General features: G+C 32.4%; 1 protein-coding gene across 18 annotated transcripts in view; it reads left to right on the top strand.

Moving 5' to 3' along the window:
* The window catches only part of LOC145301055 (cAMP-dependent protein kinase catalytic subunit 1), a 486,812-nt gene that overhangs the window by 447,571 nt on the left and 22,380 nt on the right, over window positions 1-16,861 (top strand). For 12 of the 18 annotated variants that reach the window (XM_080144556.1, XM_080144548.1, XM_080144557.1 and 9 more), the window contains 2 exons: window positions 2,737-2,819; window positions 9,659-9,785. In XM_080144556.1, coding sequence (XP_080000682.1) covers window positions 2,737-2,819; window positions 9,659-9,785 — 210 coding nt within the window. Of the gene's footprint in view, window positions 1-2,736; window positions 2,820-9,658; window positions 9,786-10,161; window positions 10,289-16,861 lie in introns of all 18 variants that reach the window. The other 6 variants (XM_080144558.1, XM_080144543.1, XM_080144541.1 and 3 more) reach the window with 1 other exon arrangement.

Here is a 16,861-nt window from a genome sequence, read left to right as displayed (position 1 = left end):
CTGATGACATCCTACATGTCCTTGAAAGTCAGACCTGACGACTACGACACACAGGGTCTCTTTATATCATCACAGTAAGTAAAGAGAGAGTGATGACCTCTTTTGAAAAACAGAAATGAATGGTGTTCTCACTGAATGTCCAATTGATGATGCAACAGCCAGGAAATGGAACCTGCCGACCACCATTTCCCCACCCTTATCACTATATTGTTTTTTTTTTGTTTTTTATTGTTGTTTTTTTTTTATTGGTTTCATATGTCTCTCTGTGCTTTGTCTGAATTTCTTTTACTGTCATAAAAATGGATCCCAATAACAGACTTTGTTGTTAAGCTCATTAACCCTTTCAAAGTCTTTTAAAAAAAAAAAAATTGTTTCTGAAGTTTTGAGATGAGGATTGATTATTCATATTTGGATTCTTTGAACTACAGTTCTCATCTTCAGTGTTATTTTCACAATGTAAATTTTCAATGTAAAATTTATTAAAGCAAAGACCCATGGCGTAGTGGATAAAGTACTTGGTAAATTCAGTTGTAAGTGACACTTTGCTGGAGGAGATTGAAGGTTCAATCCTCAGTGCAGGTGACACTCAAAATACAATTGCGAATTACTGGAACTATTACTATTAGCCTTTTTTTTTTTTTACAAAGGAATCACCACTTATCAAGGCCCATAGGCCAATCGAGGATAAGGTTAAAAGAGTGTACAGTAGTCAAAAGGATAATATTAGAAGTGTAAATTTGATAAATAGGATTACTTAAGGGGAATGGCTCATCAAGAACTTGTTTACATTGGACTTGAAGGCTGCCATATTGTAGTCAGCATGAAAGCAGGTAAACGGAAGAGATTTCCACAGGTGTGCAGTTCTAAGAAAGAAGCTTTGTTCATAGAATCTATGTTTTGGTTTAGGCACAAATAAAGATTGGGGGAAATTGATAGTGTTTTCAGCTAAACAAGTGTTTTTCATGTATGTTCGGCAAGAGCTTGCTACCGCCATGGATTAAATAAATGGTTCCGTTTGAAATTCCATGCAAATTCACAAGTTCGACAGATACACATGAGTCAGAAGTTACATCAACCAGAACGTGAAAATAATGCTCAAGATGAGAGCAGTAGTCGGAAGAATCCAAATAATGTATTAAATTTTTTTTTTTTTTAACATCTAATGTTCATGATATGGTTCTTTAAATTAAAGATAAGTAACACTTTAAATGACTTTTTAATGCATAGTTAAAACTTGTACATGTCTTTATTGACTGACTTAGGCAAAATCTAATCTGCACTGATGCCTGTGGGACAGAAATCTTGTTGCTGCTAAAGATCATATCTACCTGGGATGGATTATCCTCTATGGCTATGCAACCTAGCCTATGAGGGCTGCCAACCAGCAAAAACTGAAGGATTTGACAACGGCTCTCTCTATAGCATTTTACACTCCTATTGTATGGATTTCATGTCTGTAACTTGCCTGCGTTGACAACTGAATCTACAATAACTCTTCTCTGTGCTGTGGCAGCGGCATCATTTGTGCAGCTCGTCATAAAGCAGGAAAATTGATTAGAAGAATTCTCCTCTTGGTTTCACAAATTGCTGCAAACATGTTGAACTAAAAAACTGCAAGACCTGTGCAAATTGTTGGTCTTTGTTGATAGAATAGAGATTGACTTACCATCTTAGTTTGCACAGGACTGCCATGTGTGGACTATTATGATCAGATACATGATGCAGGCAAAGGAGAAAGACATTTCAAGCTGGGTGAATACCACACCAAGACAAAATGAAAATGTCTGAATCATTAAAAAAAAAATCAACAAAACATTTTATCCTTTGTTATTAAACATGGTGAACATTAGTCAGTGACTCTGTTGTACCTGATATTGGTTCAGCATACCATAGTCATTCAAAATATTGAATGGCTTAAGTTAAACAATACATCACAATAATTTATTACAAAATATTCTTGTTTTTAATTACATCTAATACATTTCATCTAGTTTCATTTCTTTGTTATTGATAGTTTTCCGCTTATAAAAACTGTTCATTTAATTCTGGTCGTTAATTTTTCTTGTCAATCATTGCAGCATGTTAAGAATAAAATGCAATTAGATTTAATATGTAACTCTGTATTCGTCCATATAGTTAATTTTGAGGATTAAAACTAAAAAAATATTGTTTTTTGGAAACAAAAAATTATAATTAAGAAAAGAGGAAAACAAATTGCAAGTAAATACACTACCGGGCAACACCAGGTCGGGAGATCTAGTTACACTATATTTGTGTTGTGTTAATAATCGGGTTTTCATGTAAGATTCAATTTGACTACATTGTCCTTAGGGCCAAGATGACAATGTAGTATCCGTTCTGATGCTACACTGTGCCTTTTCTGTTTTTGATCAGTGGAGGAGAAATCCTTCATGACTGAGGCAATTTTTATTTTTGTTCCTATCCAGAGTGCCACTTTTTGGGAGCTGGATTGTCCCCACATTAAAAATCGACTTTGTATTTTACTATACCCTCATTCAGAGGCAAGTAAATAGGTACATTATAAAGAATGTTCCTCATTTAGCAACTGATTTATTAAAAATTTTCAAAATGTATTTAATTAGAATAACAAATGATTTTTTTTTTTAATGGATTACCCTCTTTTTCCACTACAAGTTTACTTTTTAAAACTCTAAATAAAAATCTTTCATTGTATTTTTCAAACATTGATTCTTGAACGTTTTTTGTTCTTTCCAGGATAATTCGAATCTTTACATGGTTCTAGAGTTTGTCACAGGAGGTGAGATGTTCTCTCATCTTAGACGCATAGGCAGATTTAGGTAAGTTTCACAGCACCAAAGTTAAACTTAAAGACTAACTTTTGGCTTTGCATTTTTTCTTTTTTTTTTTTTTTTTTTTTTTTTTTTTCATAATCCGATAAAATTCAAGATAAAATTCCAAGAAAATTCTCACACAACTTAGTACATTTAATCTTTTAGGTTCTTGTGTGCAAAATTTAAATGTTTTGATTGCAATACATTTCTTAGTTTGTATTAGTGTAAAAATGCAAAATCTGTGTAGGTTCCATATAATCCAAACATTATCATAAATTGTATTGCACCTGATTATATACTTATATTTTTCAATTAGTCCAGGGGTGGTCAATCTTTTGTAATTTTATGCACCAAATTCTCTCATTTCCTCTTAATTTAAATATGTAACACAAACTTTTACCATTTTTAGTTCCTTAAAGTATCATAGCATTCTACTCCACCGCAAAATCCATCATCACACAGTGTCCGAAGCATCCGTCAAGTTCACATCTGAGCACTGAGCATGCCTAGCTTAGAGGGCAGTCTGTGAAAATGTGTGCATGTCAGCGCTGCAGAAACCCCGAACATGCTGTACATAACCCGACTTGTACAGGTTGTTCCATGTTTTGACAACCTTCACTTGGGCCCAGTTGAGTGTTACTCACTCTTACCGGAAGATTTCAGAGCCTGCTGAGAGGTCGTCTTTTGGTGCCGGAAGAGCCTTGTTGTTGTTGTGTTTCTGATTAATTCTACCAACACAGACGGAAAGATACTGGTGTTCGCTTCGACAGATCTGCGGTAGTGATTCTGGACATTCTATAGAAAGACAGGTTGGTCAATTTCAGGTTGCCAGTAATCCTCATGCATGCCTTGTTGAGCTCTCAGTAAAGTATGGTAATATGGACATCATCGGCATTATACATCAACTCATTTAAATGATATACAGTGTACATGTTGGTATGTTTTAGATAAGTAATAGAACAACTCAATATAAATTAGGAACGACCAAGTTCTCTCCAATTCTCTTTCCTCTGATCTTGAGCACGTAGTACAATGGGGAAAGGAGTGGCTGGTTACTTTTAATGCATCTAAAACCAAGCTTCTCTCTTTACATCATCAACATTCTAATCCACATCTGGCATGAATTGAAATGAATGGCTCTCGTCTTCAGGAGGCCTCAAGTTTTGACAAGCTTCTGGGCTTGACCTTTACTCCTGATCTTAAATGGAACACGTACATCAAATCTGTTGCCAAGGCAGCTGGAAAAATGGTGGGATCTTTCTATCGATCCGGTAAATATCTCACTGCTGATGCTATTCTCTATCTATATAAGAGCCAGGTACGTCCAAGGATGGAATACTGTTGCCAAATCTGGGCAGGAGCTGCTAGAAAGGACTTGTCCTGCCTTGATAAAGTTCAAAATAGACTTCGTAGCCTCGTAGGAGATGTCCTTTTCTCCTCCTTGCAACCTCTATCTCACAGAAGAGATGTTGCGAGTTTGTCTCTGATGTATCGTTATTTTCATGGAAAGTGTTCGACTGAGCTTCAATCTATGGTCCCCCCTCGCCAAACTTTCACAAGAAACACTCGTCTAGCTGTAAACACTATCAATAATTCCCCCCACTCTTTATCTGTGCCTAAACCTAAACGTAGATTCCATGAACAAAGCTTCTTTCTTAGAACTGCACGCCTGTGGAATTGTCTTCCGTTTTCCTGCTTTCCGGCTGACTACAATATGGTTGTGTTCAAGTCTAACGTAAATAAGTTCTTGATGAGCCGTTCCATATAAGTTATCAAATTTACCAAATTTTCATTACTAATGATTACTCTATTGTCCAATTTCTACTGTACACTCTTTAACCCTTATCCTTGAGTGGCCTCTTGGCCTTGATAATGTGGTGATGCCTATGTAAAAAGGAAAAACATTTACCTCCATTAACTATGAATTTGAATCTACAAACAAAATTATGTTCAATAACTTTGCCATCCGTTAACTAGTGCTAACGGATGAGTGTATATTAGGTATGTGCAATCTAATAGTGAAAACTGATAGGCCCATCATTATGAAACCCGGCTTATAAGTTTTTGATTACTTTTGGATTGTGTTTGAAAGATTAAAGCTTAAAGTCAATCTTTTAAAGGAAAAAATATATTTTTACACATGAAAAAAAATTGTAATGATATGTTTTCACAGTGGCTACAGAAACTCGAAAATTCACTGAATTTGAAAGTTAGATAAATTGTAAAAATTCCTTGAAGAATAAATATTAGTTTTCTTGAAGTATTTCAAAGTTAATTAGTAAAGTCTTACGATGCCGAATTAAAAAAAAAAAACATTGCTTAATTATTCCCCAAAAAGTGAGTTTAATAACCGAAACCGACCTTTGTTCCCTCAAAATAAACAAGGTGACTCATAGAATTTCTATGGAAGCTCAAAATTTAATTTTATTTTAAAATTTATAGAGAAATTACAACATTATTATGCCTTAATTTCTGTATTTTTGAAGATTATAAAAAAATATTCTTTAAGTGCTCCTATTTTGTTAAAAAAAAAAAAAAAAAAAGATAAAAGTCCTTATTTAATTAGAATATCTTTCAATGTATATCATTTAGATTTTATTATCTAAAATGATTGATATTTAACTTGGTATTAGTTTAAAGTTCAGAGGCATTTTTAACAATAACCAACAATATTAGTTAAACGTGAATCCACTTCACTCTGGAGTCAAATTGGCATTCAGGTGAAAGCAATCCAAAATGAGAAAAGACGCAAACAATAGGAGGCTTATTTTATGATGTGCAAGATATTTTGTTCATCAATTATTTTGAGAAAGGAAAAATCCTCAATAGTAAATATTATATGGTACATTATTTGTGTGTGTGAAAAAATTGTTCAAAATGGCCACAAATGAAGAAAAGGGTGTTCTTTTTGCCAAGACTATGCTAAGTATTTTATATCAACATAAAATTTAGTCATAAGGATATAAAGTGTGCAGAATTTTTGTTATACCAACTGAAGAATGGAACAATGCAACAATTTTTGCATTTTAGATTATAATTAATCTTAGGTTTCTCTATCTTTATCTTTCTCTCGCTCTCCATGCCAAGAAAGGATTATATTCAGAAAGATCATCTTCATACTAATAACAGCAATCCCTACATAGTTTATTATGACATTTTATAACAGATATAATCTTATTATAAAATAGATTTTATGTCTGTAAGTGAAACTGTCATCTTCTGAAAGATTGACAACGATTGTCCTATTAATACACCTCATATTTTTATATACTGAGGTTAAATTTTCAAAGCTTACTCTTAAAAACACATATGATTAATATGTAATGTTTTAAATGACAGCTTTACTGATCTTATTCAGGCTAATGAACATTTTCAGAAAATTCTTTGTTGAACTGAATGAAACCGGTAAAGCTCTCATTTTTTATTTATTTCTGTGTTTAATTTTTTTCTTGTCTTTTTTTCATATCCTGTCTCCATGGCATTTCATTTTATAAAATATTATGTATTTTATCTGCTCGTTATATAAGCTGAAGATTTTTTGTTTGGAATTCCGTGTTTAATGTCAAAATATAGTAATAACCGTGTATTAAACAGCATATTGGCAAATGGAAAGCTGGCTGTGGATGAAGTAGAGCAAATTTTTATGATGCCAGGAAAACAAAATCAACATTTCTTTTTAGATTGTAACTTTTATGATTTTGAGTTGTGAACAAAATTGAATTAATCTGAGGTGTTTTATTTGTATTTTATTTTTATCAACATTTAATATTGTTTTATTTTCGTTTTTTAAATTTAATATTCTAATTTTATTTCATTTTTATTATGTTTTATTCTTTATTTCATTCATATATTTTTTATCTATTTCATTTTGTTTTTTTATTTGCTTTTATGATGAATTTTATTTTTTATCATTATTTATTTCTTATATATATAATGTTTGCTTCTGTTCTGTGTATTTTTTTTTTCTAAATAAATAAGTTGTTCTGATAAAGAGTTCTGGTAAATATGAGAAAAGAAAAAGAAAAAAAAAATTTGATACTATCCAGTTCAGATTTTGAGGCCAAAAGAAATTTATTATCTGGTATGCGTTTAGTTTAGTTATCCTGTATACCATTAAAAAATATGCAATGTTTTAAATTTGGCACATTTTTTTATTCATGAGAAATATAGACATGGCTGATGTGTTGGCAGCAGAAAATTAAAAAAATAAATTGTATGTTTTATCAGCTGATAATATGTATTTCGTTTGTAAACTTTAATACTTTTTTTAAAAAATGATGGAAGCAATATGTAATCTTTGGACAAAAGAAATTTGTCTTCAAGTTTTATTGAAAGTTGGAAAATGTAGTTGTTGGTTAAATACAGTTTAAGAGAATTTTCCACTAATTTGTCTCTGATTTGTACGATAAGTTCTGATCACAATTGCTTTGTCGGCTCATCAATTTCTCCTTTTTTAGAATATTTCTATGTTAATGTTTCAAAGCAGTTGCATCAGCTTCAGGCATGTGATGAAAAGTTATGCAGCTAGGTTTGTTTTTAAACTCTCCCCTAAATTATTTTGGAGCATCATCTTTGTTTACCAAGTTCCAATATGTCTTAGGAATTTCCTTTCAGCAAATATAAAACATTTAATAATTTTTTTGATTTGGAAACTTAAATGATTATTAGGAAAATCCAAAAGATATAAGCAAAGGAATTCTAATGTTTACTTCAAATGCCAGAATATTGCCTTAATACACACTAATATATATATATATATATATATATAAATGACGGCTTGTAAATTTTCCAATAGGAGAGGGGCTCTAATTGTCATCTTTCAATTGAGTTTTTCATGTTTTTGACTTGACATTCTTCCCATTTTAATAATCTATCTTTTTATCTTTTATTGGAATAATCTTTTCTTTTTTTGTATTTGTTCGTTTCTGAAGAGCAGCCAAATAAACCAAAGATAGTTTTCATTATGGGTTGCGAAACGTGCATAAGGTGGTAAAGAAAAAATGATAGGCATTTTGCCAAAATAAATATTGATTGTGGACTAATTCTTTGCCTTAGTCATTGGGATGCAATCAACTAGTGTGGTGTGTGCGTATGTGTGTGTGTATGATTTTCAAATGTATCACGAAGGGGTTCACATTGCGATAAATGTGTGCCCATTATTAAGAACGGAGCATTTTGTTTGAATTGAAATGTATGTATATATATATATATATATATATATATATATATATAATGCGATTATCTTCAATTTCAGGCCTAAAAAAAAAAATTACAACTCCTGCAAAAAATTTGCTGACTCAACTTTAAATTTCAATTAGCTTTCGTCAGACTGCTTATCTTTGGAATTCACTCCTTTATTCTTGTTTCCCTGACTGCACCAACATGCAGTCATATAAATGTAAAGTGAACGAATATCTTGCTGTACAACTCTTCACTTAGGATGTCCCTATAAATTTGACCCCTATTCACAGTAGCTCTTTGCCTTGCAGTGGTTATATGCTTTGTTGAATAATTTTTTTTTTTTTTTAATTTTTTAATCGCCAGCAAAAAAGGTAAGAAATTAAAATGTATTCATTCTATAAATGTTCATTTTTTTTTTTTTTTTTTTTTTTTTTGTAAACGTTTAAAAAAAAAATTAAGGCAATTTTTATTTCCTTCAATTTTTTCTTCAACTGCCCAGATGAGAATGACTGTCAATAAGTTAAAATACAAAGATTTATTTCTAACATTGAATAAACAAAATGAAAACTGAGAAAAAAGAAAATAAACTTGTCAGTTTCTTTGATTCGCCTGCTGGATGTGTTGTTTCCTTGGAATGAGATTTTATTTCTAATTTGTTAGAGTAGAACTTCCAAATAAGGAAATATTTGTGTGGAAGCAAAATGTTGATGTTTCAAACATTTTAATTGGAAAAGAAATGAATTCTATTTAAGGAAAACCTCAAACCTAAAGAAGTAAAATATTGTGTAAAAGTTACCAGAAATTGTATGACCATCAGATCATTAAAAAATTAGAGAAGACATCCTTAACCAGCTAAACATGTAAAAACTGAGCTTTCTGTCCACACCCCACCTTTCTATAATCCAGGTGGATCATTTTAATCTATGCCTGGAGTTTCTGAACTCAGCAGAATAAATTGCTGTAAAATATGAATCTACACATGTTCAACCTCTGTCACGGTGCGATGAACATGTGTGAATCAATAAATAGCAAGATGTGGCCAGTTGAGAATCTAATAATAATGAAGAATTGTTAGAACAACATGAACTGATTGAAAACTTTATTTGTATTCAGTCTACTGTTCATGTTTTGATTGTTATATTCACATAAACTTTAGTTTTTTCCAGTTGCATCTTTTCAAAATCGGAAACATTCTCATTAGACTTGAAGGATTGATGATTTGTATTTTTTGGATTATTCCTAATTGACAGTAAAAGGTCGAGTACAAACTTCCGTCCAGGTTTCAATATTCAAAAAGATTTTAAAGGCAAAAGTTACATCGACCGAATCAACAGCATAAATGCAACAACTAAATTGAGAATAGAAGTCGTAATAAACCAAATTATCAATCCTCGTTTCAAAACTTTGAGCAAAACTATTTTGTAACATTAAACAAAACCAAACTGCCTCCAAAAGCGACGTTAATTTCACTCGTGTGATTCTTTATATTGTTTACGTAACATTTTTACATAATCATCATTTTCTTTTTGTTTGTTTTTCATACCATGTGCATTGGATCTCATCAGTGTTTAACATGATTCAATTGCGATGCATTTTGATCCGTTCATCATCCGGGCTGTCATCCTGCTTTTTATATAACAACTGTCTTATTTCTTCTGCTTCAGTGAGCCACACTCCAGATTTTATGCTGCTCAAATCGTTTTGGCATTTGAGTACCTTCATTACTTGGATATAATTTACAGAGATCTAAAGCCTGAGAATTTGCTTATTGACTCGTCGGGTTATCTGAAAGTAAGTAGATAATACTGCTAGAGAAAGCCAAACCTAGGACAACAGATTGCAAACCAAGGCTCGGACAAAATGATATTGAGGTTTTATTTCTCTTGAATTGTGCACATCTTTCCACTTGACCTTGATGACACCCTCACTCCCTTCAATTAACAAGTTGAATGTTGTTAAATTCTTTCCTCATCATGATCTCTTTTTTAACTTGAGCCATTTTCATTCGGCATTGGCCATAAAAAAAGGTTTTGGGGACCAGTTGCATAATTATAAGAGAGATAAAAAGCTGTCGTGTGATATCATTTTCCACTTGTTGACCTGGTGTGTTTTCTTGATGTTCGACCCCCAAATGTAACCCTGCTTTGTTTGCCCTTCTTTTCTTCAGTGAGCCGCATTCCAGATTTTACGCAGCACAAATTGTATTGGTCTTGGAATACTTACATCATTTGGATATTATGTACCGAGATTTAAAACCCGAGAATTTACTCATTGACTCCCAGGGCTACTTGAAGGTAGGGTGTCATAACCTCACTCTGATGTTGTATGGGGGATGCTTTCTAGGACGCCCTGCCCGCCAAGCCGCCGCCATCGCTGCTCTCTATATCATCCTGCATCTCTGCAATACACCCGCACAAAATGGTGGGATTTTTGCATACCACGCTTCACGTCATGCCTTGGTGATGGAGGGGGGTGGCTTTAAAAGATTCCATTGTTTCCTGAATTCTAGGCTGCATCTTTTATTTTCAAGCTTTTATGCAATGTTGCACCCGTTCACTCTGCACAATTAACGTGAAACAGACTCCATCTTTTTTTCTTCTCTTCGATCTCATAAACTTTAACAAACCAACTTTTAGTATATCTTTTAAATCAATCTCTTTCTCTTTCACATGCATATGTGTTCCGTATCTGATATTATAAACTTTTTGACACTATTTCTTTTTATCTTCATTCTATAATGCTCAGCATTTGAAAACCAACTTTTCTTCATACTTTCAAAATAAACAAAAAACAAAAATATATTGCACTATTTGACAGCTTCTACTAAATTTTCTTTGGTTCTCAACTTTGGTCCATTACAGCCACAATATCCCAATTACAGGCAATGTTGATTCATTTAAAGAAATAGAATAAAATGACCCTCATAAAGAAACAAAAAAAAAAAACTTGTGTTCTATTGCAATGATTGTTAAATTAATTTGAAAATTATGCATATTCTTTCTCTGCTGCGGATGAAGAATATAAAAAGCAAAATCTTTACTACATGAGAAGAGTCAGTTCCAGATGTTTACTGTAAACAATTGTTAAATATATATATATATATATATATATATATATATAACAATTGTTGTAGCATTCGTGTCTGTGTGTATAACTCTTCTTCAGCTCAAGCCACTGGACCAAGCATGACTAAACCTGACATGATGATGGTCCCCCACCTAGAGATGGTGCATACCATTTTTCAAGGTTAAGGTCAAAGGTCAAGGTTATAGCCTATGTATATATACTTTACTACAGCCCAAACCATTGAACTGATCATGACCAAACCTGCCATGATGATGGTCTCTGATCTAAGGAGGGTGTACACTATTTTTCAAGGTCAAGGTCAAATGTTAAGATCAGGGCTTTGTTAGTATCTTTATAAAATTAAGATCAAAACTTTAACAAAACCAAACAAACTGGTAATCAACTACAGATTAAATTGATTAACAGTTGACTGCTGCAGTTAAATATCATATCCCTTCAAGCTTTGTTTTAATCTATGATTCCATATACTTAATGCTATTGGAAAAGGTATAAACCCATAACTGCACGTTTGAGCTATGGGCAAAAATAACATTTTGTATTCAATTATTAATTTATATATTAATAGTGCAGTACCTTTAACATATGTACGTATTATGCGTGTCACAGTTTCCAGATTATAAATTATTTGATCGGAAAATCTGATTTATTAAAAAGGACAGAAAATTATAACATACACATAGATATATTAATTTAATGTTCGTAGTATGTTATCACCTTCTATCCTCCTTTTTAATAAATAGGATCTCCTGATCACCAAAGACTCAATGTAAAAAAAATAAAATGAAAAAATTTTAAAATGTTGTCACTTTTTAGGCCAACCAAAATATACCTTCTTGGTAGGATCCAAGGGTAGTATCTGTTCTGTCTAAAGATGGTATAATGATATTGTGGGGTTTCCATTCACACTGGGTGTCTATACAATGGAAATATGTCACAGACTCCTATAAGGATATTGGAGATAAACCGTAATAACCAAATATATTCTAACACTACATTAACCAGATTACTTAGGTAAATATATTTACAGTTTTAATGAAAGGGCTACAATAATATCACAGGGTATTTTCATGCTGAATGTCCACAAAATGCCCAGCAACAATATATTACATATGAAAAATGCCACTGTGAAATTTACACAGGTCATGCTAGTATACAATGAATTGTTTACAAGAGATGTTGTGCTTCGTTGTTGGGTGTTTTTTGGTAGAAAACAGTATTGTATAATCATTGAAACTTTACCAATTGCTTTTCAAGTATAAGGTGAAACGTATTTAGTCAATCAAATGCAAGAAGCGACATTTCTTTAATTCTATAATCCATTAATATTTAAACTCTAAACAACAAAATACATGTCTTGGTTAAAGACAAGTTACTAAAATCTTGCAACAACAAAAACTAACTTTACAATATTTCATTTGGATTTAATATTATGTTAAAGGGTTACTTTGATGGTGGAATAATTATACAATAATATCCATGATTTTTACAACAAGCATTTTTTATATTTAAGTCATTTTGACATATATAAAACAATTCTATATTTAACAACTCAGAATTTGTTTTTGTGCTGTAAAACCAATATACCATATCTACTACAATTTAATAAAAAAAAATTAAAAATTGCAAAATCATTGTTAAAGTAAAAAAAGGCTTTCCTACTAAATGTTATGTAATTCAAGACATACAAGTGAAACGTGTGCATATGTGGAAAAGAATAATAAACTTATATGAAAGTAATACAATGTCGCTAGTGTAACTTCTCGTATTTGACTTCCTGAGTGAATTGCAGTAAAAATGAAGTATCATGTACTCGTCGGAAGAGTCCATTGTTTCTCTAAATGGGGATGATACCATAACACATAAGCTGAATTAAAAAATTGCTTATTTCTTATTATTCTTTTTCTTATTATTCTTATTTCTTATTTAAATGAGAAAAATCTTAATCTCTAATAAAAGATTTAATTTTTTGTAAATAAATAAGTCACATAGAAAATCATTGATATAAGATTTTATTGTTTTAATATGAATTCCTTTTGCCATGAAAATTTCATCCTTTCCCCCCTCCCATATTTTTTTTTTTTTGCTTTGATTTGGAAATGTTTTCTATTTAATGCATTTGTCTACATTGGATTTGTCTGCATTGAAATTTCTTGGCCATTTTCTTATTTATTTGCTCAACTGTCCACCCCCTCCTCCTCCTCTTCCTCTCCCTTTTACCAACAAATGTTTTTCTTTAACATTTTATGTATTTTGTGCTCTTCAATGTTTTGTTTTGGTGTATTATGTATGACCTCTTATTTCCTCCCCTTATTTGCTCGTTCTTTTCCCCATTTCTTAACACCCTTTTCTTCCCCCCCCCTGTTTAAATTGTTGATTTTCTTGCTTTTTTCATGTGAAAAACTGTTTCTTGCCTAAACGAAATCGTCCCCCTTTTTTAATCGCTATTTTCTTTAATCCAAATTTGTCAGCTGTTGAGCACTTTTATTATGAATTGATTAAATCTTAACAGTTGGATGCCTTAGTGTTAATAAATGACAATTATTAATTGTTGAAGCATTCTATTAATCCTTGTTTCTTCATTCAATAAATGCTTGAATGAAATGAAAACACTTTGGCTCACTGGGTATATGTCTTTATAACATCAATCTAAAATAGATGTCTATATATATATATGTCTCTATCACATCAATCTAAAATGAATACGCATGAAATGATCTCGCCCTCCTTTTGCAAAAAAAAAAAAAAAAGCAAAAAAAAAGCCACTTGTGAAATCGTTAATAAAATTCACAATCTGTTTTGCAATCCAAACATATTTTGGCAAAAATAAATTTCAGTCTATGCCTGACTTGTCCCAGTTTCAGCCATGAATATCCAACAGTCTGTTTTATCGCCATTCAATGATATGTGAGGGGACATTTTGGTGATTGCCTCATCAGTATGAGGTTTGATCCTGAATGGGTTTCACACTCATTGGATCTCATGTTTTATTTTCTCATGTTGCCCAAAGGTGATAAAGTATGATGAAGGATGATCTACTCTTCCTCCAAATGTTACCTATGGAATAGCTAATAAAATTTACAACTCCCCCCCCCCCTTTTTTTTAATCCAACTATATTTGGTACAAGTAAAATTCAATTTATGATTGACTTGTCCACCAAGTTTTAGTCACAAAAGTCTGACAGTTTTTGTTTTATTGCTGTTCAATGTCAGTCATGATCAATTCTGAAAGCTAAAGATCGTTAAGAATTATGGTGAGGGATGAACGGTGGTTTTGATTTCAGTTCCCAACACTTCAACTGACATCAAAGGTCAGATTGATTCTAGGACACTTTGGTAATCGTCTCATTAGTAGATGTCATTTTAAATGAGTTTTATATTCATTGGATCCTAAGATTTTTAACGGCCAGTTTATCTCAAAGGTAATATCCATAAAAACAATTCTTAATCTCTTCCTGAATTGAAGAGTACCATCACATCAAAATGACAGAAAAGATTGAGCTTTATTAACATTTTCATGGGTGGCAGGTTTTTTTTCTTTGGGATCGGGTTGGGGATGTTCGTCCTGGGTCTTGAAATAAATTTGTGAAGAATTAATTGTTCAATTGAACAGATTGAGTTTGTTTTAATCGGAATCTTTGTTTACGAAATGTGGTATTTTATTCGCACAAACAAAATTGAAATGTTTATTTTTGTCATTTTAAATCGACTTAAATATTTGGCTTGTTGATTTTTTGCGACTTTAATGATGCCAGTTTTTAGTTGTCCTATTCTACTTTGAGGTTAGAATAATTTTTACAAAGTTTTATTAAGAAACGAAATGCCTCCTCTTACTACTACTACTACTACTGCCACTGTTGTTTTTTGAGTAAATACAAATAAAAAATATTTCATAATAAAAACGTGTTGCATTTGGATTATTCGACTCTTATATCTTTATTGTTATATTCACATCATTTCCATCAATATAACGTTCAATGTTCATCTTTTCAAATGTAGGAACGTTTACATCGGTTGAAATTTTGTGAAAATGACTATGATGAGAATAGTATGTTTTTGAATTTTTGAGATGAGGATTGATGATCCATCGTTCGTTCGGATTGCTTTTCTCATCTTGGTTTTTATTCTCACAACATTTTTGCTAATGTGACCACTGACTTTGTTGAGGTGTTTCTTTGCAATGACTTTTTTGTGAATGCTGGAAAAGATGTTTTTGTTCTTCATCCCAACAACTATAGTCTTTAGGATTCAAAATACATAATGCGTTTATGAAATGAAAAGAGCGTTGAATAACATACAAGATTAGAACAGTAATTCAAACGATCAATATTATTAATCCTCATCTCAAAAATTCACAAACATTTTGTCAAAATTTGATACAGATTCAAATTATTACAAAATGGAAATTACTTTATGCTCTTTCCATTTCATAAACACCTCACGCATTTTGAATTCTAACATATGGTTCGTTGGCAAAAAGAAATTTCCTTCATTCGCCAAAAAGCTGTACCTGGAGAAGGCTATAGGTTACATTGACCAAAACATTATGAGAATAACAATCAAGACAAGAAAAGCAGTTTAAACAGTTCAAATTATACGTAAGAATGGTGTTGCGAATATGTATGAATCCGAATCTAAAAAAATTAGAAGCCTAAAACCTTTTTTCCACTTTGAAAATATTTCAATTAAAAAAAGATTATTGAGGCCATTTATTTACATGTATTACAATGAATTTTTTTTTGTTTTTGACATTCAAAAGAAAATTTTATATTTTTGAATCCTTAATTCTTTCAGCGAAAATTCGGTTCACTAAGACATAAGAAAGGATTCTTTTCAATTTTTTATCCCTTCATTCATAAAGTAACCACCCATCCCCTCCTTCCTACCCCATTCTTTTGTCTCTATGGCAACATGTCATTCTTGCACTCAAGAGTGTCTTTTGCGTCAGAAAAATACATTGTGCAGAGCAGCCTTACTTACACGACAACGTGATCAGTATAAAGTAGCAATGTCAAAAAAACAATAAAAACTGATTCCATATTAAAATATGAAAATCTTTGAGTGGTTTATCTTTCATATTCTCTTGTGTTTCCTTCTGTTGTTCATTCGATGTGCACGTATCTTGTCCACTCATCTTGTTCCAATTCCTTCAAATGTGCTTCCAATTCTTTGCTTGCCGCGATTCCATTGTAAAGTTCTTCCACGTTTTGTCAGCTCTGCGTCCATCCCTATATTAACTGATTAATTTTACTTTTTTCTCTTTTCTTTTTCTCGCTCTCTCTCTCTCTCTCTCTCTCTCCTCTCTCTCTCTCCCCTCTCTCTCTTTCTCTCTCTTCTTTCCCCCTCTCTCTCTTTCCCCTCTCTTTCCCTCTCTCTCTCTTTCCCCTCTCTTTCCCTCTCTCTCTCTTTCCCTCCTCTCTCTCTCTCTCTCTCTCTTTCCCCTCTCTCTTTCTTCTCTCTCTCTTTCCTCTCTCTCTCTTTCCTCTCTCTCTCTCTTTCCCTTCTCTCTCTCTCTCTCTCTTTCCCCTCTCTCTCTCTTTCCCCTCTCTCTCTCTTTCCCCTCTCTCTCTCTTTCCCCTCTCTCTCTCTTTCCCCTCTCTCTCTCTCTCTTTCCCCTCTCTCTCTCTTTCCCCCCTCTCTCTCTCTCTTTCCCCTCTCTCTCTCTCTCTTTCCCCTCTCTCTCTCTTTCCCCTCTCTCTCTCTTTCCCCTCTCTCTCTCTCTTTCCCCCCTCTCTCTCTCTCTTTCCCCTCTCTCTCTCTTCCCCCCCTCTCTCTCTCTCTCT

This window comes from Euprymna scolopes, chromosome 2 (genome assembly GCF_053919585.1).
Source record: "Euprymna scolopes isolate OS-2025 chromosome 2, ASM5391958v1, whole genome shotgun sequence".
NCBI classification, from domain to species: Eukaryota; Metazoa; Mollusca; class Cephalopoda; order Sepiida; family Sepiolidae; genus Euprymna; species Euprymna scolopes.
The sequence above is the reverse complement of the archived record's forward strand: the minus strand, read 5'-3'. Positions and strand labels throughout refer to the sequence as shown.